The sequence below is a fragment of the Rhamphochromis sp. 'chilingali' genome, assembly GCF_963969265.1.
Source record: "Rhamphochromis sp. 'chilingali' genome assembly, chromosome: 21".
NCBI classification, from domain to species: domain Eukaryota; kingdom Metazoa; phylum Chordata; class Actinopteri; order Cichliformes; family Cichlidae; genus Rhamphochromis; species Rhamphochromis sp. 'chilingali'.
In genome coordinates, this window is record NC_137949.1 from 22874559 (window position 1) to 22900034 (window position 25476).

General features: G+C 40.1%; 1 protein-coding gene across 1 annotated transcript in view; it reads left to right on the top strand.

Moving 5' to 3' along the window:
• Positions 1-24239, top strand: part of LOC308390099 (nardilysin-like) — a gene marked incomplete at its 5' end in the record, with an annotated part of 26047 nt that extends 1808 nt beyond the window's left edge. Inside the window, 21 exons of the mRNA XM_080871793.1 lie at positions 36-113; positions 1187-1307; positions 11905-11963; positions 12405-12459; positions 12584-12688; positions 13142-13265; positions 13553-13639; positions 16023-16142; positions 16270-16321; positions 16635-16785; positions 18194-18321; positions 18470-18632; positions 18846-18877; positions 19080-19218; positions 19338-19385; positions 19485-19537; positions 20170-20253; positions 20484-20574; positions 20806-20922; positions 22834-22923; positions 23031-24239. Of these exons, the coding sequence (XP_080727919.1) occupies positions 36-113; positions 1187-1307; positions 11905-11963; positions 12405-12459; positions 12584-12688; positions 13142-13265; positions 13553-13639; positions 16023-16142; positions 16270-16321; positions 16635-16785; positions 18194-18321; positions 18470-18632; positions 18846-18877; positions 19080-19218; positions 19338-19385; positions 19485-19537; positions 20170-20253; positions 20484-20574; positions 20806-20922; positions 22834-22923; positions 23031-23252 (2119 nt within the window). The 3' untranslated portion in view covers positions 23253-24239. The remainder of the gene's footprint in view (positions 1-35; positions 114-1186; positions 1308-11904; positions 11964-12404; positions 12460-12583; positions 12689-13141; positions 13266-13552; positions 13640-16022; positions 16143-16269; positions 16322-16634; positions 16786-18193; positions 18322-18469; positions 18633-18845; positions 18878-19079; positions 19219-19337; positions 19386-19484; positions 19538-20169; positions 20254-20483; positions 20575-20805; positions 20923-22833; positions 22924-23030) is intronic.
• Positions 24240-25476: the final 1237 nt, after the last annotated feature.

Genomic DNA, 25476 nt, shown 5'->3' on the forward strand with positions numbered 1-25476 from the left:
AATGTTTTTTTGTTTCTACTTTTCATTTTCGTCAGAGTGAAGCCTCTCCACTACATCTCTTGGCTGATTGGCCATGAAGGCACAGGAAGCATCCTCTCAGTGCTTAGGAAGAAGTGAGTGTTATTGCTTCTGTCTGTTTGTTTTTCTGATTTGAGGGCACTCCAAAACCCAATTAAAAGCTCTTCAATTTGCTGGGTATACATGAGCTTTTTTCCCCGCTCTGCGCCAGCCCTGTGTGTTTGAGCCCAATCTTCATACTATACACTTTGCCATCCCACTTGACAATGTGATTCATACGTTCTCATCTCTGGATATGGCTGTACAAGTGCATTTCAGCCTCTTGTTGCTAAGTGGTGAAGTGATTTACCAAACCTTGTGTCATCCCACGTTACCAAGAGCCCATCCAATGCTCCCTTTACCATCAGCACCACTTGGATAGTGTAAAAGAATGCTCCTATTTAGTGTTTATAATCCTTTCAATTGTTGATAAATGACAACAGTGAAATTTGAGTGTACTTTGACTTAATTCCCAAACTGCAAAGGCAGTGGAGTGGTTGTTTTTATTGAATTCAGACAATCCTAGCAAAAAGGGCCAAGAGACGGGTTTGAAAATGGGAACATGTTGTCCTGCTCTGTCAGATTTGGAAATGATCTCTATGTCCGTCTGTAGAACATTACTGATCAGAGGCCTCAAATTATCATACCATGTTCTTGCTGATTATTTACCATTGATAAATCCATTAGAAATACGCCATGTAATAGTACATTTTTGTAAGTGCAGTATAAAGACTGCAGTATAGAAAGGTTTTAGATTCCTCCTAGTAGCCTATTCTGATACAGAGCAGACTTCTCAACCAAACTTGTCCTTTAAGTGCATCATCAGATGAATGAAAGATGTCTTTATACTCTTAAACAACTGAAGTGTTCACCTTGATTTATGGTCCAACAAGTCTCAAATGTGTGTAAGCTGTTCAAATGAATGATTTAATATTACATGTATTTTTGTGACTGTTCACTCACCCAGTAGAAAGTGAAGTGTTTGCAGCCAGGAGTCATCAAGTGACATGTCTTGAATGCCCTCTATTTATTGTTCATTCATTTTACCGCATACAACAGTGAGTAATTCTTTAGTCGAAGGCCTATTTGTGGTAATTTATTGTTATGTTTCTATGTTGCATTTTCAAAGGTGCTGGGCTGTGGCTTTGTTTGGAGGAAACAGTGAAACTGGCTTTGACCAAAACACCACCTACTCCATCTTTTCAATCTCCATCACCCTAACTGATGAGGGTTTCCAAAACTTCTACAAGGTAAAGAAAACTCTTAACATTTGTTATTTCCTCTGCATTTCTTTCAAAATAAAAAGGAAAAAAACCTTGGGACTGGGCAAATTAAATTAATCAGCGGTTTAAGCATCAATCTCCCACGCAAGGTTTATTATTACCGTATTTCCCGGACTACAAAGCGCACCTGAATATTAGCCGCACAAGCTAAAATCAGGGGAAAATCCTGTTTTGTACATACATTAGCCGCACCTGACTAAAAGCCGCAGGTGTTTCAATATTGACTTATCATATGTAAGAGAATATGCACAAAGCGAATTGTCAGGAAAGAGATGGCTGTTTGGAGACATCACTTTTATTAATATTTTGAAAAACAAGTTATGGGTACATATTTGCACATGTGCTGTGCTTCATAAATGAGTAACAAATGTAGTACATAACAGTAACCTACAGCACACCAGAAAAATAGATTCGGACTACCTTTTAGGCTCAGGTGCAGTGACACGGCTTTAACAAGAAGAAAAGTCAGTCATTCACCACCATCTTCCTGCGCACTAAAACCACCAAAGTCCTCTTCTCCAGTGTCGGAAACGAACAGGCTCAGGATGGCTTCGTCATCCACTCTCAGCTTCTTTCCTTCGTTGTCACTTTCAAAACCAAAGATAATCCTCATTGTCATTGTCAGTGTCGGAGTCGAACACCCTCTGAAGGGCCGTGGCGGTGTCCTCCTCTTCATCATGCAGCAGTCCAGCCCTTCGAAATCCGTTGGTGATCGTGGATGTTTGCACACTTTTCCACGCTGTCAGAATCCACCGGTAGAGTTGAGCACAACTTGCTTTTCGCAAGTTTATCGCCGCTCATCATCCACGACTCCCGCTGAACGCGTAGCGCTACTTTGAAGTTTGTTTTTCGCGCTACTTGTACGGCACTATGTTGCCTGGCGGATGGACATGTGACCAACATACCACTCTTGAACCCCGATCCTTCCGCCAGGCAACGTAGTGCCGTACAACAGCGGAACAAACAAAACAAATCGTCTTACGATATGACAAAAATCATGGACAATCCATAGAAAAGCCGCACCTGACTAAAAGCCGCAGGGTTCAAAGCTTGTGCAAAAAGTAGCGGCTTATAGCCCGACAATTACGGTAATTGTCATATCATAAAGAGTCAGGTTTTCTTCATTATTAAGATACTGGAAGTAGCTGGCATACAACAGTTAAGGTCAAGGAAGCACTGTGCGTCAGTTGCTATGGCAACTCTTGTATTTAACACAAAGGCAGTGCCTGATAATTTGACAAGAGGACCATTTCGTACTCTTAAGTATGCAATGGAAAAATATCCTGTTCACCGTTACTGAGGTAATTTCCGTATAAATACTTAAACAACCTCAAGAATATTGTTTATTTGGATCAATAGCAGAATAACCTCTCAATTCACTGACAAACTCACAAGAGTTTTATGGATAATAATATGAAATGAAGTGAAGTGTAAGAGTTAGTGATATATTTCTGGTGGTACACCTGAACAAGTCGATCAACTACACAATCCAGTCAGTTACTGAGGTTCAACAGAAGGTAGTAATGGAAGTACTACACACGACTTTTGTTTTTCCTTGCTGTCAGATTAGGTTTAGACATTTTTTAGTCTTCTGTTTTTTTTGTGGGAAGACTAACAATGGAATTAGGAATATGTAATACCAGTGTACTAAAGTATGTATATCGTTTTGTTAAGGGCCAGTAACTAAGTGCATAATCATGATGATCTGGATCTGGGAACACCTTCAGTTAGTTTGCCCTATGGCGACAAAAGCTTACTTTTGAGGGATATCCAGACAAGACTTTCCTGTTGACTTGTTGCTTATTATAAATGGTGAAAAGGCCAATATAAAGCTTTTGTGAAACAATAGTTAATGGTTTCAAGATTTCCTTTTCAGCAGATAAAGTCCTTTTGAACTTCATATGAACTGCTTATCTACAAAGGCTGCTTAAACATTGTTGGTCAATGGAATTTTAACTACAAAGGGAAACCTTACAACCTTCAAAAGTCTTATCACTCACTTGGTTATATACCTATGCGGACTTTGGCTTATATAGATTAGCTTTTTTTTCTCGTCTTTAAAAAATTGTTCTTTAAATAAAATGACTTGATTAGAGGGATCAGCAGACTCGAGGTGGATGACACTAAAGTGTGTCAAGCTTGACATCAAAATTACAGTGTGCCATTGGATTACCAGTGACATGTCTCCCACTTCTGAGTGTGGACGCTTCATCTCTTTGCTCTCTAAATGCTTTGCTTCTTTTATTGATTTTTACCGATTTTTATGCTGATTTTTTCCCTTTTTCCATATGAGCTTACCTGCGATAGCTTCTGGACACTTATAGATCATTAGGACTAAAGTGTTCTTAACAGAAACAGCAACATTTTTATAGTTACCTTATCCTCAGCGCTCCGTGTGTCTGTGGCCTAGACACAGCTGAAGCCTGATTACAGCGTCTGGGCACCGAGCAGCCTCGATAGCCTAGAAAGGTGCTAACCGCTAGGCTAACTAGCAACAAGATGCCTTCCCTCTCCACAGATGACTACCACAGCCTCCTGCAGAAGATTGCAGCACTGGAGACAAAAATTCATCGCTTAGAAGTAAACGTGGAGGTAAATGGACTGTGTGGAAATGAAACAACCTTGCCTTTGACTCAAAACAATAGCGATGAGCAAGCTAGCACACAGCTAAGGAGCACAGATAACATGACCAAGAAAGTAGACTTTGTGCACTATTATAAATCCTCAAGCGATAATCCCCCCTTGGACTGTCTTGGTGCAAAACCAAGACATAAATCATGTCTCCTGGAAGGGGGAGGACGTACCACAGGCAGGGCACAGTGAGCTGAAATCTCTGAAACCGACTGGCCTTCACTTCCTACGAGACAGAGAAGCTCTTCTACCCCTGTATACGAGAGGAAACAGGACTGGACAACCGTGAATAGGAAGGTTAACAACAAACCCAACTGAATGTGAAACTGCAGAACAGATTTGCTCCACTATCAAAGGACCCTGGATCTATATCGGACAACCATCCATCTAAAAGTAGCGAAGTAAGGCCTGAAAATCCACGGGGAAAGCTAAAGGCTAGGCCTGAAACGCTGATTGTGGGTGACTCTGCTGTAAAGGATGTACAAAGCATGTGCGGTAAGAACACTAAAGTCCTCTGCTTTCCTAACGATATGGTCAACATCCTGAAGGAGAGAATTCTTCAAATTGCAGATGAATATCCAACTGTGACAAACATTGTCCTGCATACAGGGTCAAACGATGTGTCCAAACAACAATCGGAGGTTCTGAAACGGGACTTTATTGGATTATTAAACACTGTAAACTCTCTGAATGCAGCTGTATTCATCAGTGGACCTGTACCGCCGGTCAGAGGAGGAGACGAGAGATTCAGCAGGCTGTTTACACTGAATAAATGGCTTATATCAGCATGTGCTGACCACTCAGTGCATTTTATCAACAACTTTAATATTTTTTGGGAACGCAGGCATCTGTTTAAAGCAAATGGATTTAATTTTAACAAGTCAGGGGTGAAACTGTTCACCTTCAACTTGTTTTATTCCATACGTCATCCATCTGTGCTTGGAGCCAAGGCTGAGATAAACGAGGAGTTATCTCATAAAGAAGAACAAACAGTACTCCAAGAACAGACAAAGCCCAGCAGAAACCTTGAGGAGGAGCTCCATCTGCCCCCACCCGGGAAGAGCCTCAGAAAGGAGAGACATCTGAGGCAAGAAGAGGCAAGAAGAGGGGTCCCTATTTGCCTCCAACTCTCTCAACAACACCAACGACCAGGACCAGGATCTTCCCCAGTCCCCCAAACCCCTGACAGGCCATCACCCCCATCACCCTCCTCCCCCTCCCTTTCTCCCTCCTCCCCACACCTGAAATTCACTGAAGAGATGATGGAGCGGGTCAATGCTGGGCTCAGATCTACCCCCCGGCCCAATCCCTCTTTGTCCCCCATAAACCCCCCACCAAAGCAGCCAAAGGTTCGCCACCGAGCCCCACCCTCAACAGAGCAATCGAAGTCACATTGCCCAGCCTCGCCCCCCTTAGTTCCTCCTTACCACCTTCATGCTTTGTCTCCGCAGTCTGATGTGTGATGTGTGGAGGGTCCGGGCTGCGAGGATTATGGCAGTGGTGACTTTTCCTAGGAGAAGCTGGGACCCTGTTTACTAGAAGGTTTTAAAATTTCTGTACTTTTAGGTGACAGAAGGAGACATGTGGCCTGGTCAAAACACAGAGAGCTGCACTCTAAAAGATCTTTAAACATAGTAAACATACCTTGTGTGCCACAGACTGCTCCCAAACACGAGGGGACAAGTAATGCCTCTAAAACACTTAAGTTGGCTTTATTAAACGTTAGATCTTTAGCTGGGAAAACATTTTTAATTAATGATTTAATCACTGAGCACAGCCTTGATTTTATGTTTTTAACTGAAACTTGGTTGGACCAAAATAACAGTGGAGCTGTTCTCATCGAGACGACCCCTCCTAACTACAGTTTTATCAGTGAGGCCAGGGTGAGCAGGAGAGGAGGAGGGGTTGCTGTCTTATTTAATGAATCATTTCAATGTAAGCAGCTATCTCCTGGAAGTTTTCAGTCTTTTGAATATGTGGCTTTACAGCTGAAGGCCCCATCCAAAGTTGTGTTTCTTAATGTTTACAGGCCTCCCAAATAGGGCTGAACGATATATCGCATTTGCGATAATATCGCGACATGATCAAGTGCAATTTTCTAACCGCAAAGGCTGCGATTATACTGCGATTATATTATACAATTCATGGGCTGCATCCTCCTGAGGCCGCATTTGTAGACCGATTACGTCACAGCGACGCGCTGAAGGCTGTCCAAATTACTACCATATCCCAGAATTCATAGCGCGGCCCAGCCAAACTCCAGTTTCCAGCAATGGCGGCCGCTACTAAGTTTTAAAATTACTCATACTAATCTTTCTGGGTCACAAAATAAACTTTTAACATATTTTCAGGTGAGAAAGTAGTTGTGTAAACATCAAATATCTGCTCGGTTTATCAAGATATCCCATATTTGCAAAAGTGCTTCGACGTTTTCAGAGGCGTCTGCTACCCACCAGCTCGACAGCTAGCCGGGAGCTCGAGGGTTACTGATGCGGCCGAGAACGGCACAACTCCCGGCACATCATTTTCAGATCACCGCGGAGTTTCGCTGCTCGGGTTAAACGTAATATATAAGTCACTTAGACAACCTAAAAATGTTATTGTTGGGCTTTTTTCAGTGTTTTGTTTGTTCGTGAGTAAATCGGTTTGGCTGAGATTAAAGTTATTAGATTAGATAAAATAAAACTTTATTAATCCCCCGGGTGGGTTCCTCCTTGGTTTTCACACAGCTGACTAAACGTCAAACAGAAAACTTATTAAACAGAAGTATGAGACAGTCGAGAATTTACACCAGTGTCTGGTTATATTTTAGATAGCAAGAAGCAGACGGCCGAGTTTATTAAACTCCACCGAGACAGCGGTGACGCTAATCAGAACTAGACCGTCCAATTTCACGCCTTTAAACTTTAAAGGCGTGTTTGTGTGTGTGTGTTTATACAATTGCTATTATGTTTGCACTTTATGTGTAATGTTACTGACTGCAGAGATCAGTAAGATGTGTGTATTTTTTATTTATTAGTTTTATTTATTTAATATTATTTTTTAATTGAATGACTGTCTAGTAGTTCACAGATGTCGAAAAACTGAGTGTGGTAAAGCCACTGATTTTTTTTATGTATATTTCTGCAATCTGCACATTGTACTGACTTTCATTTTAATGTTTACACCAGGGTTCCTTGTCAGCACTTTATGCTCAGATGTTTGTAAGCTAAAAATAAACTATTGTGTATGTTCAAATATACTGTTGTGATTGAAGAAGTTAAATAAAAATGTCAGTCATCAATTCATGCATCACCTCATGTCATCATAACAGAGGTCTGTCTTCCAGGAAAGAACAGTTTAAAATTAATGTAATATAGTATTGGCCATACTATATGATGTATTGCTTGTCTTTGTTTAATAATACAGAAGACAAATACCTTAAAAAATAATCGCATATCGCATCGCAATCGCAATATTGGGGCAAAAAATCGCAATTAGATTATTTTCCATAATCGTTCAGCCCTACTCCCAAATACTGCACAGACTTTTTTAATGACCTCAGTGAACTGCTGTCTGTGATCTGTGTTGATTTCGACTGTGTAATTATTGTTGGGGATTTTAACATCCATGTGGACAACCCTCAGGACAAAGGGACTAAAGACCTGAGTAACACTCTGGGCAACTTTGGGCTGACTCAGCATGTAACAGAGGCCACACATAATAGAGGACACACTCTCGACCTACTGATCTCCAAGAGCCTGAGCATTTCAAACATTACTGTGTCTGATGTGGGCTTATCTGATCATTACTGTGTTTTCTTTGAAAGTAAAATCTCAGCCCACACAAATATATCAACAGCAGTGATCACAAAACGGTGTATAACTGAAGACAGTAGTGAGATCTTTAACCAGGTCTTCCCATTAACACCTGACCTGTCCAAAGGTTCAGTCAATGAGCTCGTCAATAGCTTTAATGCAAAAATGTTAAATGTAATGGACACTATTGCCCCCATTAAGGTGAAGGTTATCTCTGGAAGGAAAAAGTCTCCATGGAGAAACTCCACACTAGTGAAAAATGAAAAAAGAGAGTGTAGGAAAGCTGAGCGCAGATGGAGAAAAACAAACCTCCAGGTTCATTATGACATCTATAAAGAGAAACTTCACAATTATAATTTACAACTGAGGAGTGCAAGAAGGTCCTACTTCTCTGACATCATCACTAAAAACAGCCATAATGCTCGGGTCTTATTTTCTACAGTTGACAGGCTAACAAACCCTCCTGTGCCAGTGGCAGCTGAACTTCATTCAACCATGGCCTGCAATGACTTTGCCAAATTCTTCACAGACAAAATCCAAAAGATTAGACAAGCAGTTGGAACATCAACAGCAGATCCAGGATATGTACTGTGTCCACCGAAAAGCTGTTTAAACACCATCAAACAGTTTCACCCTATTAACAGCAAAGACCTGGAGGACATCTTAGGTCAACTGAACTCCTCCTCCTGCTGTTTAGATGTCCTGCCAACAAGTTTTTTCAAAAAGGTCTCAAAGACTTTAGAGTCAGACCTGTTACAGATCGTCAACTTTTCCTTAATGTCAGGTGTGTTTCCAGAACCACTAAAAACTGCTGTAATCAAACCTATACTGAAAAAGGACAATCTTGACAAGACACAAATGAACAACTACAGGCCGATCTCAAATCTCCCATTTTTAAGTAAGATCATTGAAAAAGCAGTTTCTCAACAGCTCAATTACTTCTTAACACAGAATAACTGCTACGATGCCTTCCAGTCAGGTTTTAGACAGAACCACAGCACTGAAACCGCTCTGACAAAAGTGTTTAATGACATATGTCTGAATACAGACAGTGGAAAAATGTCAGTCCTAGTTTTACTGGATCTCAGTGCAGCATTTGATACAGTTGACCACAACATATTACTCAAACGACTGGAGAACTGGGCAGGTCTTTCAGGAACTGTACTAAACTGGTTCAAAACATACTTAGAAAACAGGAAATACTTTGTATCAATAGGTAACTTCACATCTGAGCAGACAAGTATCACATGTGGAGTTCCCCAAGGTTCCATCTTGGGACCCCCTCTGTTTAACATTTACATGCTCCCACTGGCACAGATTATAAAGAACAACAAAATAAACTACCACAGCTATGCAGATGACACACAAATATATATCACAATGTCACCAGGAGACCGAGGCCCTGTACAGGCTCTTGGTAAATGCATTGAGGAAATCAATGACTGGTTGTGCCACAATTTTCTCCAACTAAACAAAAACAAAACTGAAGTAATAGTCTTTGGCGCCAAAGAAAAACGATTACAGGTCACCAGAGAACTTCAATCTATACATCTAAAAACCACAAACCAGGCGAGAAATCTGGGTGTAGTGATGGATGCAGACCTAAACTTAGAAAAACACATTAAGACAATAACAAAGTCAGCTTACTATCACCTCAAGAATATTTCAAGGATAAAAGATCTGATGTCTCAACAGGACCTGGAAAAACTAGTCCATGCATTCATTTTTAGTAGGCTTGATTACTGTAACAGCATCTTTACAGGTCTACCTAAAAAATCAGTCAGACAACTACAGCTCATTCAGAACTCTGCTGCTCGAGTCCTCACTAAGACCAAAAAAGTGGACCACATCAGTCCAGCTCTGAGGTTCTTACACTGGCTGCCTGTCCGTCAGAGGATAGACTTTAAAGTTCTGATGCTGGCCTATAAAGCTCTGAATGGTTTAGGACCAAAATACATCAGTGACCTGCTGACCCAGTATGAACCATCCAGATCCCTCAGGTCATCTGGATCCGGTCTTTTATCAGTTCCCAGAGTCAGAACCAGACACGGAGAAGCTGCATTCAGCTTTTATGCTCCTTATATCTGGAACAAACTCCCAGAAAGCCTCAGATCAGCTGAAACACTCAGTTTATTTAAATCCAGGTTGAAGACTCACCTGTTCTCAGCTGCATTTGAATAAAGCACCAAATCCACACTTTTAAGCTTAAATTTCAAAACTTACACTAACTACTGATCTTATCTATTTCTAATTTTATCTGTTTTGGTTTTATATACTGTTTTGTTTGTTTGTTAAGCTTAAATTTCAAAACTTACATTAACTACTGATTTTATCTACTGTTCTGATTTTATCTGTTTTGATTTTATATACTGTTTTGTTTGTTTGTTTGTTTGTTAAGTGGGTTTAGAGCTCTGGGTAGCTCCCCAGCTGGGTCTAGACTGGGTCTAGAGAGTATTTTAAATTCAGGGAATTTAAAATAGAAAGTAGCTCGTCCACAGAAGGACTGGTAGCTCCCCTTACGATAAGGGTTCAGATCGCGCGAACAGGTGTGGGATTAGAGCTCTGGGTAGCTCCCCAACTGGGTCTAGACTGGGTCTAGAGAGTATTTTAAATTCAGGGAATTTAAAATAGAAAGTAGCTCGTCCACAGAAGGACTGGTAGCTCCCCTTACGATAAGGGTTCAGATCGCGCGAACAGGTGTGAAATGTGTGTGTTTAGTTAGTTAGTTTGTTTGCTTGTTTTAATTAATTTTAAATCATGCTTTTTATTTGTTTTTGTTTCTAATGTCTCTGTAAAGCACTTTGAATCACCTTGTTGTTGAATTGTGCTATACAAATAAATTTGCCTTGCCTTGCCTTGCCTTGCCTTGCCTTGCCTTCTCCTCCTGTTAGACACACAGCAAGCCAACTTAATATGAAACTGGTGCCGGCAATAAAAACCTCCTGCAGTTCAGAAAAGTGTTCCCTCACAGGTTTAAGGCTGTATTTGTATAAGGGGTTAACTTTGCTTGGAGCTTGCCTTAGGTAGCCCATAGAGTATTACAGAAAGCATACAGCTCTCATTTAAGTAAGTACAATTTATTTATATAGCACTTTTCACATATAAAAACCAAAAAGTAAAACATAATAGCAGGCAAAGAGCACCATAAATACAAAAAGGACAATTTCTTTTTGTATTTATTATGAGGCTACTGCTGGCTAACTTGACTAGCATAAAAATGGACACTGACAAACAGCTATTCTAGTGCTATTCAAAGATAACAGAATGCACCCCACCTGCATCTCATATGCTCATGAATAAGCATGCTGCTTCTTACTTGTACAGTCTTCACAAGGATTGGGGATTGTGCCACAAACTGTGTACAGACACTAGTGGAAAAAAGATCAGATTTTGCAACAAGACTGAGACCATAAAAATCTGCCTGCATTTTTAAAGTGTCTGCTTCGTAGCTGGTCTTGGCAAGAAACAGTCTGGTGCATAATTCCACTGTAATGAAGATATTATGTATTAATTAGCGAGACTATGAAACCAGTGGACTTTCCAGTCTTTGTGCTAGCTAAGCAAATCAGTTACTGGCAGTAGCTTCATACCTGGTGTACTGCTATGAGAGATGCATCAATCTTTTTTATAACTCTGGGCAAGGAAGCAAATGCATATTTCAAAATATCAAAAGGCCCCTTTAAAATTGATGTCTGGAGTTAGAAAATACTAATTTTAAGTTATTGTAAGTGATTTTTTACTTTGTCACAACTGATGAACAATGGTTTTGTTCAATGGTAATAATTATTTTTTTACTCTTACTATTACTTTAACAGAGATTTGATATTTTCATTTACATGTCTGATTCTCTAAAAGTGGGATCAAGACATGTATTACTGAGCTGTTTAGTATTCTGAATGAAACCACTTTTTCCAACTCAGTTTTCAGAGCTGTTCTAATGACTATAATCAGGTAACCATAGTTAACATGATTGGCAACTTCTTTTTGGCATCACTGTAATTGTTATGGATCATAAAACTTAACAATACCTCCATATCGATTGATTGCAGAAAGGAAGGAATCATTTTTTGCTGGAATTCTACTAACAATAAATGTGGTTATACACTAATAATTTGCTTGTCTGTGGCTTTTAACAGGTGACTCGCCTCGTGTTCCAGTACCTGAAGATGTTGCAGACACTTGGACCACTGCAAAGGCACTTTCTTTCACTCACTTTCTCTCTCACTCACACACACACACCTTCAAATCAATCTTAACCCTTAAACAGTGCTTTAAATGGGGTCTATAAAAGTGAACACAGGTCCACCGGTCCTCATTTTTCCAAAAATATCCTCACTAAGATAGGTAGATATAAGATAGGTATATTTCTCAGTTTGAAATCAAATATACAACATGGATTTTCTGTCTGTTTGATTGTCTGACTCATTGTGTAGTTGTAGTAAATGCTGCTTTATTTGAGATAGTGACAACATAATATGTGTGGTTGGCTGTTATTTGTATATTTATGGTCTTATTATTTTTGTTATTATTATGTTCCTTATTCTGTCTTAGAGAGTGCTGGTGTTGTGGCGTCTAAGCAATTTTATGAGGTGAATAAAAGTTGTAATTCTTTGTTTCTGTCTGTCTGTGCACTCAGGATATATGAAGAGATTCAGAGGATTGAAGCAAATGAGTTTCACTATCAGGAGCAAGTAAGGCTAACAGCCTTCATTAGTCGCTGAGTTGCCGTGTTTTGGACATGTAGCAATGTATCATTGTTATTATCAATGAGATTGTGTGAGTAAAGCCTCTCGATTTTGATTTTCTCTTTGCCAGATTGATCCTATAGAGTACGTGGAGGACATTTGTGAAAACATGCAACTGTTCCCTAAAGAAGACTTCCTGACAGGAGATCAGTTGATGTTTGAGTTCAATCCAGAAGTAAGTAGTTCAGTAGTTCTGGGAGTGAACCACTTTCAGGGCTTTTATTCTAAAATGCAAAATGTCCTTTTTTTAGATAAAGATGTTAATGAAACAGGTCACTCAAAGGTAGAAAAATATAGATGTGTTTCTCATCGCTCCTTTAATGATTTTGTTTCTAATATATTTCTTAGAGCTGAGATCCTCTTTTCTGCTGGTGGATGTTATTTTGCATCAAAAGTTACAGTCTAATTGTGGCTTTGCATATTTTTTGTGTTAACGCCTGTTCTCTTTTTTTGTCACATTGTTTTTGGCTGCTAAAACTGTCTCCCATTAATGTTGATGTTCTTTAGAAAGGGAGGAAATATGATCTCTCTCTGTGCTGCAAACATCTTTTGATTTGATTTTGTGTGTGTGTGTGTGTGTGTGTGTGTGTGTGTGTGTGTGTGTGTGTGTGTGTGTGTGTGTGTGTAGGTGATCAGTGCAGCTCTGTCTCTCCTCACCCCTGAGAAAGCCAACCTGATGCTGTTGTCACCAGAACATGAGGGCCAGTGTCCCCTCAGGGAGAAGTGGTTTGGCACACAATACAACGTGGAGGGTGTGTGTGTGTGTGTGTTTACTGTGACTGTAGCAGTTGCTTCGTACATTGTAAGCGTTCAGTGAATACATTGTCTTTTTTTCCCTTGTGTGGTGGTATTCAGCCACATATAAAGCAGAGCCAGCAGTAGAAATGCCAGCATTTATCTCTGTCTTTTATATGGCAAACAATGGCGTTGGAAAAGCATTTAAATTAAAATATAAAAGTAGAGAGTTCACTTTATTCAGCAGTTGAATCAAATTGGCAAGTATTTCTTATGTGTTAATAGATGTTTAACCTTCATACAGATATCCAGCAAGAGTGGATGGAGCAGTGGACAAGAAACCTGGAGCTTACTGCTGACCTCCACCTTCCTGCAGAGAATAAGTTCATTGGTAGGTGAAGAAACTTCTTTTTTGCATTATGGGCAAAAAAGTAGGTCTTTCTGGCCTAATCTGCTGCATGCTGTATCTGAAAAGTGTCCAATACGATGATCTGGACAAGATGTGCTCCAGCAGTTTGGACTTTAGCTCTCCATTAATCCATCCACGAAATACCGGTAATCAGATATATTGACCAAACCTGGAGGAACTGAGTGTTTTTGTCAGTGTATTTTGTCATTTCTAATGCTCCCTTGTTAGTCACTGATCTAGCTGAGGTGTATTAATTCAAGCTAAAATTTGTGAAGTCAGGATGGTATTTTTCACTCTGGGGGAGGTTGAGTGATTTGAAACCCCATTCGGAGCATTTGCAGTAAGTTTTCTCCCCCTTACCTCGGCAGTTATTAAAGCAGCAGTTAAATGTTGTTGCACAGCATGTTTATCCTCCTCCTATAATTTAAGTCCAGGGGAGAGAAACTTTGCTTTTTAGAAGTGGAGTGTTAAATTAGCTCAACCCATATTTTGACAACAGCGCAAGATGGAGAAAAATGTTTGAGAGATCACAATAGCTGTGTCGGAGGAAAGATGGTCCTGTTTTTGTTGGCTTACCCTTGTATAGCTTAACTGATTTCATGTGTGGTAAATTATGTATTTAATACTATTTTATTCCAGGCTTTTCTTGTTGTAGTCTAGCAGAAATTCTTTGTTTTTCTGTACAAATCAAGCCACAGCTTCTGTTGGAAAATGAAAAACTTAAAGTGCCACAAACTGTAGTTCCTCGAATGGCCACTTGAGGCTGGCTTCAAAAGCAAGTTAGTCCCCATAAACCAGGGTTAGAGAACTCCAGGCCTCGAGAGCCGGTGTCTTGCAGGTTTTAGATCTTACCTTGGGTCAACACACCTGAATCAAATGATTAGCTCATTACTAGGCCTCCGGAGAACTTCAAGACATGTTTAGGAGGTAATTTAGCCATTTAAATCAGCTGTGTTGGACCAAGGACGCATCTAAAACCTGCAGGACATTGGCTCTCGAGGCCTGGAGTTCCATACCCCTGCCATAAACAGTGTTACCAGCTTTAGGGCACAAATACACTTGCTTTCAGCCTGGTACAGAACACCACATTGGTCTTTATCACTAATTTCCCTGTTCATGGCGGGAGTACAGGGAGTACATTTAGTTGAACTTCGATTTTAAGTTGTATTAAGGCTCAAAATATAAGAGGATGCTGTGTCATCCTGTGATTGGTTTTTATTAGAGGACACACTCTGAGAAGTCTCCTGCTTGTTTTGTTTTATAACCTTTTTTTCCCAGACATATTTAAATTCCATTTAATATCACATTGAATTATTGATGCATCTTGATAACCAGACTAGTTAAATATTGCTATCCATATCTGATCAAAAATCAGTCAAATCAGTCTGTAGACGCCTACGTTATCCATGATGCAACTCAACGCCTTGCAGCTTGGTCAGACATGTAAGGCTAATTTGACCATAAGCCTGTGGCTTGTGGTTATGGGGCAAGCATGGGAAAAAATTTTTTCGACCTGCAACAGCAAAATGCCCCCCAAAAAATACAGTTGTGGAAAAAAATAAGTATTCAAGATTGAGATTCAGTTTGGGGGATGTTATTAGTTTTACAAATAATTGAAGTTATTTCATTACAGATTACAAGGTAAACTGTATTTTAGAATCCACTAATAAATAAAGGTTATAATAATACAACACCTAACACCTTAAATATTGTAGCAGAACAAAATTATGGAAAAGTTACAAATCAGTTTTGAACAACTTGTCGTTATAGTTATAAAATTTCACTGTGAAATAGATTAAATCCATCACTGTCTGCATTTTCAAACGTACCACATATTTGGCTACAACAAAATGAACGAATTTTATTAAGTGAATTAATTTAAAAGTAGAACGAAAACACACAGGGCCAGCTCCTGTAATGTACCAATGGATAAAGTTTGGATTGTAAATTCAGACCGATCGGCACAAAAATGGTTACACAGCACCAGTTATATTTGCTGATTGCATGGATTGAACGGTGTATGTTAATTAAAGGTCAATATTTTAATTTAAACACAGAAAAACAAAACACCTCTGGCTCACTTCTGGCCAAATGCAAAGGTTGATTCATTCTGTCGTTGCAGTTTGCTTACAAACTTTGTAAAGTGACAGACCTACGCGGCCAGCTTTACTAAAAGCTGGCAGCTTCACTTTCTGGCCCAAGGGTTTCTGAATCATTTATTGTGGGGGTAACATCTTTCTCTGTGTTGACAAGCGACTACATGTTTATCCCTAAACTGTATATAATGAATTGTCGAAAGTCACGCATTATTTATGAGGCTGCACCGAGTGGAATGGTGATTTATTGTGTGTGTGCACTTGTTCAGCCACTGACTTCACCCTGAAGCCCTCTGACTGCCCAGACACCGAGTTCCCAGTCCGGATAGCCGACAGCGACAGGGGCTGCCTGTGGTACAAGAAAGATAACAAATTCAAAATCCCAAGAGGTAGACTGTGTGTTAGTGTGTGTGTACTTGTACTGTGTGCATCAATTAGCATGCAAGATGTTACTTTAAAGGTATTTAATGTCATTAGGGAATGGTTGACACCTGCTTGCTCTCTCTTCTTCTTTAGCCTACGTCAGATTCCACTTAATCTCTCCAGTAATCCAGCAATCCGCTAAGAAGTGAGTTTAAGCTCAGATAAGAGTTTGTGAAAATAAGTGTTTGTTTTTTGCTATGACCTTTGTTAATGTCTGCTTTTTAATCGTCTCTCTCTCTCCCACTGCCTCCACTTATGTCTTTTTGTCACTTTTACCCTCCCTCCCCCACGTTTCTCCTTCCTCTGTCCTTCCTCCTTCTTTTTCTATTTTGCCTGTTTTTTTTCCCTCTCTATCCTCCATCTCATCCTTCTTACCTCCTTCTGTACTATTCCCTGCCCTCTCTCTATTTCACTTTTCTCTTATTCTCTTTATTTGTCGCCTTCCTCTTGCGCTCCAGTGTGGTCTTGTTTGACCTTCTGGTAAACATTCTGGGCCACAACCTGGCAGAGCCAGCCTATGAGGCTGAAGTGGCCCAGTTGGAGTATAAACTGGTTGCTGGTGAGCACGGACTGGTCATCAAAGTTAAAGGATTTAACCACAAGCTTCCTGTGAGTAAGCATACATACACACATAGATAAACAGTTTGGATAGTGGCAGTTGCATTTTAGGCTCTGTATACCACCACAGGGGATTTTAAATCAAACATTCAATATACAGCTTTAATTCAAGGGGCTTTACAAAAATTTTGCTTAACTGTTTAGGAATTATATCAATTTTTATACATAGTCAACATTTTTAAAGGCTCGAAGTTAATTGGACAAGCCGATATAATTTTAAATTCATGCTTGGATAAAAATCCTTTGCAGTCAGTGAGTGCCTGAAATCTACTTGAGATGGTCTGCCAGGCTTTTACTGTACCCGCCTTTAGTTGGGACTCGCTGCCTTCTGTTTCGTCTTCAATAACTGAAAACCATGCTGTGTTGGGTTGAGATCAGGTGACTTACTTGGCCATTGAAGTACATGCCTATGTCTTTGTCTTGAGAATCTCTTGGGTTGCTTTTGCAGTATGCTTTGGATCATTTTCCCATTTTAACTGTGAAACAGTATCCAATCACTTTTGAAGCTGTTGGCTAAATGTGAGCAGAGAGCATAGCCCTGTACACTTCAGTATCCTCCCTGCTACTTCTATCAGCAGTCACATCATCACTAAACACTACTGACCCAGTTTTACTGGCAGCCATACATGCCAAAACATTGCCGCCACCATGTTTGACAGATAGCGTGGTATGCTTCAGATTATGAGCCGTTCCTTTCATTCTCCATACTTTTGGCTCCCCACGATTCTGGTACAAGTCAAACTTGGGTTTATATGTCCAAGAAATTTGGCATATTTTCTGGATAAGTCGAATCTGGCTTTCCAGTTCTTATGTCTTTGTCACCTTGTCATAAACCCGCTATAATCACATTCACGAAGGTGTTTCTTGATTGTAGATTTTGTCAATGACATGTCTACGTCCTTGTGACTGTGAAAAGGTTTTTCTCAAACAAGGATTGACTTATTCGATGTAGTTGTTCCTGTGGTCTCATCAGTGCATTCCTTTTAAAGAATGTACCAGAGTGTTGATTTGGAAGCTCTGATAGGTTTATTGCAGTTTTTCAGTGTAATTATGGACTCCTTCACTTGAATCATCTCTTTGGAGCTCATGTTGACGATTCCAGAGAAAAGACACCAAATGCAAGTCCAACAATTGGAATAAGCTTCAGCTTTTGATCTGCTTAATTGTTATAAAATAACAGGAAATGGGCCTCAGCTGGCCATAAAAATGTCTGTCTGTCTGATACGTTTATTTTAAAATCCACTCTGTTGGTGTTTAAAGGCTAAATTTATTTTAATCTCAAAACAGTTACAAACACAACTGTACGTGTAATTGTTTTGCATACATTAAACCACAAACTGAATAAGAAAGAATCTTATGTAATGTATGTGTGACTTGTTGACCATGTTTTTGTCTGTAGTTGCTGTTTCACCTGATCATTGACCACCTGGCAGATTTCTCGGCCTCCTCTGACGTCTTCAGCATGTTCGCAGAGCAGCTGAAAAAAACCTACTTCAACATCCTCATTAAACCTGAGAAACTCAGCAAGTACGTTGCTTCCCCATTGCTATGTGAGATTATCGAGTGTATGTTGCCTTCTAGTGGTGAAATGTGTGACAGCCCTAAATAGAAGAGCCTCCGGTCGTCACCGTCCTCTTTTATCTTCTCGCTCTCATCCTTTTTTTTTCTCCTCCAGGGACGTGCGCTTGTTAATCTTGGAGCACTCTCGCTGGTCCATGGTGGACAAATATCAGGCTCTAACAGCTGGTTTGACCACTGAAGAGCTGATTGAGTTCAGCCGGAGCTTCAGAGCTGAGCTCTTTGCAGAGGGACTGGTGCAAGGGAACTTTAGCAGTGCAGTGAGTGGACAGCAGACAGCACACAGACAAGCATACTGATTGACAATAATATTAGCTGATTAGAGTGAATCAGTCAACGTTCACGTCTACTCTTGCCTCAGTTGCTACTGGGTGTACTTGACATTGCCCTCGTGCTTGGCTGATTGCCTCTCCTCACTCTCTTTCTCTCTTATCTCTCACTATTCATTACTCTTTATTGTATTTCCTCCACAGGAGTCTGTGCAGTTTCTGCAATATGTCACAGAGTAAGTCAGTTATTACACTGAATGCACTCCCTAATGAGAACACCAATACTATACAATCAAATAGATTTGTTTGCTATAATACGCCGTGATTCACATCAGCTTCAGTTGTTTAGTCCATGATTCGCCTTTGCTTTTTTTTTCCTCTCTCCTCTTTACCTTCTCACTTATTTTACTCCCTCTCTCCTCGTGTCTTGCCTGGCAGTAAGTTGCAGTTCTCCAAGCTGACAGCGGAGGTACCGGTGATGTTCAGAGTGGTCGAGCTTCCACAGAAGCACCACATCTGTAAGGTCAAATCACTCAATAAAGGAGACGCCAACTCGGAAGTCACTGTTTACTACCAGGTATACACACACAATGTACATGCACGTCTACAGGTCATCAAGTCGTTTTATCTCTGAAGGTTCATTTTTTTACGCACACAAATTCATTCCCATTTTCTTTCTGTTTGCGTTTTATTCAGTCTGGCCCCAAGGCTTTAAGGGAGCACACGCTGATGGAGCTGTTGGTGGTGAGCATTACAATATGTTGCTTCTCTGTTTCCACACACTCCCTCTTTGATGCCGTCATCCCTCCATTGTTGACTGAGTTGTTTTGGGGGGGGTTTCAGATGCACATGGAGGAGCCCTGCTTTGATTTCCTCAGGACCAAAGAGACTCTGGGGTGAGTTTCTGCTGCGTTCGATAATATTTTTCTGTTCATTTAAAACCAAATTTCTGAAACTAAGCGAAACAGTGAGTTTTTCCATTCAAATTAGCATTACACGCTAATATTTTTCTAAAACTAGAAAGCTGCAGTTAATTTGATTTATTTGCATTTGTCCTAAATGTGCTCCATATGGAAATACACAACTTTTCAAAGTAACTTTCTTAATATATCCAGTTCTCTTCCTCTTTTTTTTTTTTTTTTTGCCATTTTGAGGGTATTGAAGTTATTTTATGTGAAAATCAAAGGTATGCAGAGAAACTAACCTTCTGTTTCCACCTACACGTCTCTGTCTGTATTGTATTTCATTACTTTGCCTTCTAGAAGGAACAAGTCTGTGCCGACCTTGTTAAGAGACTGTCGGGTTTCTGTTTGGTGTGTCTGAAATGTGGGAGCTAGTAATATTTAAACCTTTGCCAAGCTGCTCTAGTTCTACTGGGACAAATGCTTTTCACATTGAAATTCAGTTTTCATACTTGCCAGACTGGTTTTATTACAGAGTGCAAATCAGATGTAATGCAGTTTTTCATCAGCTTATTTCACCCGTATTTTCTCTAATCCTAAAGCGTTCTTTTTGTCTCCGTCTGCAGATACCATGTCTACCCCACCTGCAGAAACACCTCAGGCGTTCTAGGTTTCTCTGTCACAGTGGAGACACAGGCCACGAAGTTCAAGTGAGTCTGCAACACACAATGGAAACCTTTAATTTGCCCAAAGCAAGATACGATTTATCTTAACACTTTTCCCAAAACCAAGGTAAATCTATCTTGCTATTCATCCAAACCCAAGCTGCAATTTATCCATGTGGCCATGGAAAGTGAATCAAGTGGAAGTGATAAATGACTAAAGGAATCCAATGCGTTCTATATCCTACAATATATCTCTTACCTCTCATCTCTCTCAGCACCGAGCTGGTGGAGTTAAAGATTGAAGAGTTCTTGACTTCATTCGGAGAGAAGCTCAATGCACTGACTGAGGAGGCCTTTAATACTCAGGTCTGCGTAAATGTGTTTTGTTTTTTCTTATTGTATTCATGAGTTTCCCATTCTTATGGAAAAAGGTACAGAAAATGCTGCCTATCCAGAAATTTTCTAAATGTCAAAAGTTGTATCTCATTCCATTAATAACACATTTCTGAGTCATGTAAAACCCGGCTGAATGCCTAAATGTGAAGCTGCACTGTGGAAGAAGTGACTAGAAAGCCTGTGTGCTCGTGTTTTCTGCAGGTGACTGCTTTAGTGAAGCTCAAAGAGTGCGAGGACACACATCTTGGTGAGGAGGTGGACAGGAACTGGGCAGAGGTGGTTACGCAGCAGTATGTGTTCGATAGGCTCAATAGAGAGGTGAGGACAACACGATGTTTAAAATAACGGCTCTGATGTTGTTTAAGACGTGCTCGTGCTGCTAAAGTAGTTCTGAGCCGTGACCTTGATGACCGTGGGACAAATCCTTTGGTTTTGAGGGTTGTGGGTTAGTGCCTTTTTGTTCTGGTGCATTACAGGGTTGCAAAACATTGTTAATATAATTAACAGAATGACGAATGCTATTCACTTGCTCTATGAATGTATTGCTGCTGAATGGGAGTATATTCTCACATAATTGCAGTTGCCTTACTCTTAACAGTTTGCCCCAACTTTGTCATCTAGACTCCACTATGGGCACATGTATGGTCCTACCACGGGTCCTCCAATTTAGTGGAAGTCTGGACTTTGTTTGGGACATTGCAACAGCGCATTCTTTTCTTTTTCAGCCATTCTGTTGAAGATTTGCTGCTGTTCTTGGGATCATTGTCCTGTGGCGTGAGCCCAGCTTTTGCTGTTAGCTGACAGATGGGCTCACGTTCGACTGTAGAATATTTTGGTATACAGTGGAGTTCATGGTTGACTCATTGCGGTCCTGTGGCTGCAAAACAATCCCAAATCATCACCTCACCACCAACGTACTTGACAGTTGCTACGAAGTGTTTGTGCTGATGTGCTGATTGGTTTTCACCGAGTGTGGTGCTGTGGATTATGACCAGATATCTCCACTTGGGCCGTGTCTGGACATTGTTCCAGAAGTTTTGTGGTTTGTTAAGATGCCGTTTTGCAAAGCTAAGGCTTGCAGCCATGTTTTTATTATTATTATTATTATTATTATTATTATATACAGAAAAGGCTTTCTCCTGGCAATCCTTCTAAACAATCCACACCTTTTCAGTCATTTTTAAATGGGACAGTCATACGTGTTAACATTTAATATTATAGCTGAGGCCAGTAGAGTCTGAGATGTAGCTCTTGGGGTTTTTTGCTGCTTTTTTTTTCTCTGAGCATTGTGGGATCCACTCTGGGGAAGATTGGCAGCTGTCTTGAGTCCACTGAATAATCTTTCTCACTGTAGAATTAATGGACTGCAAATTGTTTAGAAGTTGTTTTCTTAACATCATTGTCAATGTCTTCTTTCTTGGCACTCTGTTGCACACACCTGAATGCACCAGACCTACAACCTGCCAAAACATCTGCTTTTATAGAGGCGGTCACTCTTTCTGATGATCAGTTTTATCAAGTGCATTTTATCAACAGCACCTGGCTGCTACTTACACTCTTAGTTCCTCTGGAAACATTAAGGATATTTTTAGTTTTTAACACGCTGATTTTACATTTATGCTTTTTTTGTTTTTGATAAGAAAATGACGGTGAAATGTTTGGGTTTTTTTCTATCCCAGGTTATTTGAATCCACTTTTAAGATCTGCTAAAGACCATCTTTAATTATGGCCTCATACATAAAACCTTAAGTATAAATAGAGGGTGCGCTTCCTTTCTATGATGGCTATATATGTCTATATGTATATATTCTCAGCGCTCTACAAAATATGAACATAGTTAATGCAAAGTATACAGCAAGCAAGAGAGAAATAACAAGTATTAATGAGAATGTTCACACCACTTGCATTTTCAAAGTTCAGTAGCTGAAGTTTGTGTTTTTAGGTCCTCAGATAGACGTTGCCAAAGGAACAGATCACAGAAAACGTATTACAGAACCTGTTTTATTTGTGCTCTATGAAAGCACAACACTATCTCAAAACTAATTGACCCACTGGGGACAGATAAACTGGCTGTTTGGTACTGTCAACATTGTTACCTCTCTAATTCATAGGAAAAAAAATGTGGTTTATCCTTTTAAAACATGCTTGGTTCTGACACTGAGAATTAAGCTGTTACATTTCCAGTGAATGGTTCTGTCTTACCATTGGTCTGTGCCACTGTGTGTTCAGATCGAGGCTCTGAAACAGATGACGAGAGATGAACTCGTCTCTTGGTTCAAAGAACATCGTGGACAGAGCAGCAGGAAGCTCAGTGTGCATGTAAGCAATGCCTTTGTGTTTATGTTACACAGTTCTTCACTTTTCTTTGTGTTTTGGACATGATATACTTTATATCTGTAATAATTTCGTCTCTCTGTGTCCTTAAGGTGGTGGGATTTGGTGCTGAAGAGAATGATGAGGAGGGCAGTGGTGAAAAGCAGGAAGAAAAAGGCAAAGATGAGGATTTAAGGAGCTCAGCCTACGGTGAAGTGTCTAAGCTTAGTTTCCTTCCCGCCTCTCCCAAAGTGGAAGGTGCCATAGCCATCGTGGACATTCCTGCTTTCACTGAAGGCCTGCCCCTCTTTCCCTACCACAAGATACTTAAATAAACTTGTGCTCAGACTGTGAGACGGACTTACTCAGCCACATTCAGGGACTCTGCCTCATTAGAGATGCAGGCACTTAATATGAGGTGAAGGAAGGTTGAAGCAGCTTTGGCTCCTTTCTGGACCTGGATTTCGACTCTGGAGCCCAGCTGTAGGTTTTCCCCACGCTCTGCGCATAAGCAAAAAGACTGAGAGTGATGATAGAGTTTTCTTTTAGCTAACTGATAGTCTGTTCTGCTTTCTCACATTCAATTATTTTATATCCTCAGCAGCTGCGAGAAACTGAAATTCTTTGAATCAGATTCTCATTTATTTGGTTCTCCGAGCTGTAGTGCTGCTACAGAAGTTAAAATCTGTATTTTCCGCTGTCTGCGTCGCAGTCCAGACTGAGTATAATTCAATTTAAAAACACAAATCGACTGTGAAAACAGCAGAAATGCTTTGAACTCCATGCGTGTGAATTTGTGTGCTGGATTTCAGGCTCTGGTGTGTGCTGCGGTTATTGGGTGACCTGGATCGTGCTGTGCTGTGAAACTGCAAAGAAATAAATCATCATCAGTCGATGTTGAGTGAATGAATGAAGCCGTTTAAGCTGTCTTCACAGCAAAAATACACTGAAACTTCAAATCATTGTGACTCTTATGTGACTCATGTTAAATTTGAAAGGAGTTTTGATGTTCTGGGTGCAGTTTTCTTGGCATGCAGTCACATTAAATAACACAGATGGCACAGAGAGACGAGTAGTTGCTAGAATCAACTGCGTCACACACTCAGGTTATTTTAAAGTCAGAAATGTTTGCATGCCGGTGACTCAACGTGATGTCATTTCTACAACTTTAAATTATGTGAAAATTATACATTACTCACAGACGCTCTGCCCGAACCATGAAGAAGAGGCTGCCGCAGGTGATTTTGTCTTGGTCTTGTGCTTGGAGATACTTTGCATTATTGAATGTATTTAAAAAAAAAAAAAAATTAAGCCCAGCTCAGTAGAGCATGTTAACAGAATTGACTAATATGCCTCATACTGTAGAAAAGCCTTCACCTGCTGCAGCTCCACACGTGATGATAATTGTTACAGCTTTGTGATGGAAGGCAAAACAGCTCGTTGGCATAAGATTCACATGGTTCCTGTACCACACCACACATGGCTCTTCTTCAGGCTATGCAGAGGCAAATCCACGGCTCATACTCTTACTGCATTGGGAGTGTGTTTGACAATGTAGCTTTGCTAATCAGATGCTTTCCAGATGGTATTACATGATGGATCAAATTTTGATGGTACTTCTCTGTGTTCATAATTGCATACATTTTGACAAAATCCCCAACACTACTGGCTGAAATATAGCCCCAAACCATGACACCAAACACTGTTGTACCTCTCCCCTGACCTCCTCCTCACGTGTTGACAATAAACCTCAAATTTGGATTAGTCGTTCTAGAAGACCTGTTGACCTTTTTCATACCTCAGCCTTTTCTCTGAATTTCCCCTTGTAAAGATTTTCTCCTTGGCAGCCACACTTCCACTGAGACCATTTCTGATTAGTGAACAGTAGACGCATCAACTTAAAGGATCAGGATGCATCTCTTGGGTCCTGTTTCAGGTCTTTGCTGGATATCTTAAGGATATGACTATTAGATACTGTTCCTCTGCTCCACTTCTGTCCTCTACTTGTCCAATTTCCTAAGAATTTTTAAGAACACACTGCACTGCTGAGATATGCCAAGTTCACCTTGCTGGTACAAAAATACTCTTTTATTCCTGTCAAACTATGTTATCTTTGGCATTTTTCATAAAGTTAGATAAAAAGGCTAATTATGAAATAACTGATGTGTTTTTACAAGAGGTTGCTAGTAAAGTGCTTAAAGATAGAGTTTATAACTAGTTCTGTGCTAAGTTGTCTGTTATGTTTCGTCACGACACTGCTTCATCCATGAGTTAGGTGCCGTTATAAGTTTGATTGATTCGTAGGGCAAACAAAAGAAAAAGTTTTTATTTTAATAATGATGGAAGTACAGTCCCGATCAAAAGTTTAAGACCACTTGAAAAATGGCAAAAAAAATTTTTTTGAATGGTTAGATCTTAACAAGGTTCCAAGTAGAGCTTCAATGTGCAGCAAGAAGAAATGGCAGAGTGACAAAACATTCTTTTGAGCATGCAATTTATTGAAAACAACACTTAAACTGAAACATGCTGTTTTAGAGCTGATCAAAAGTTTGAGACCAC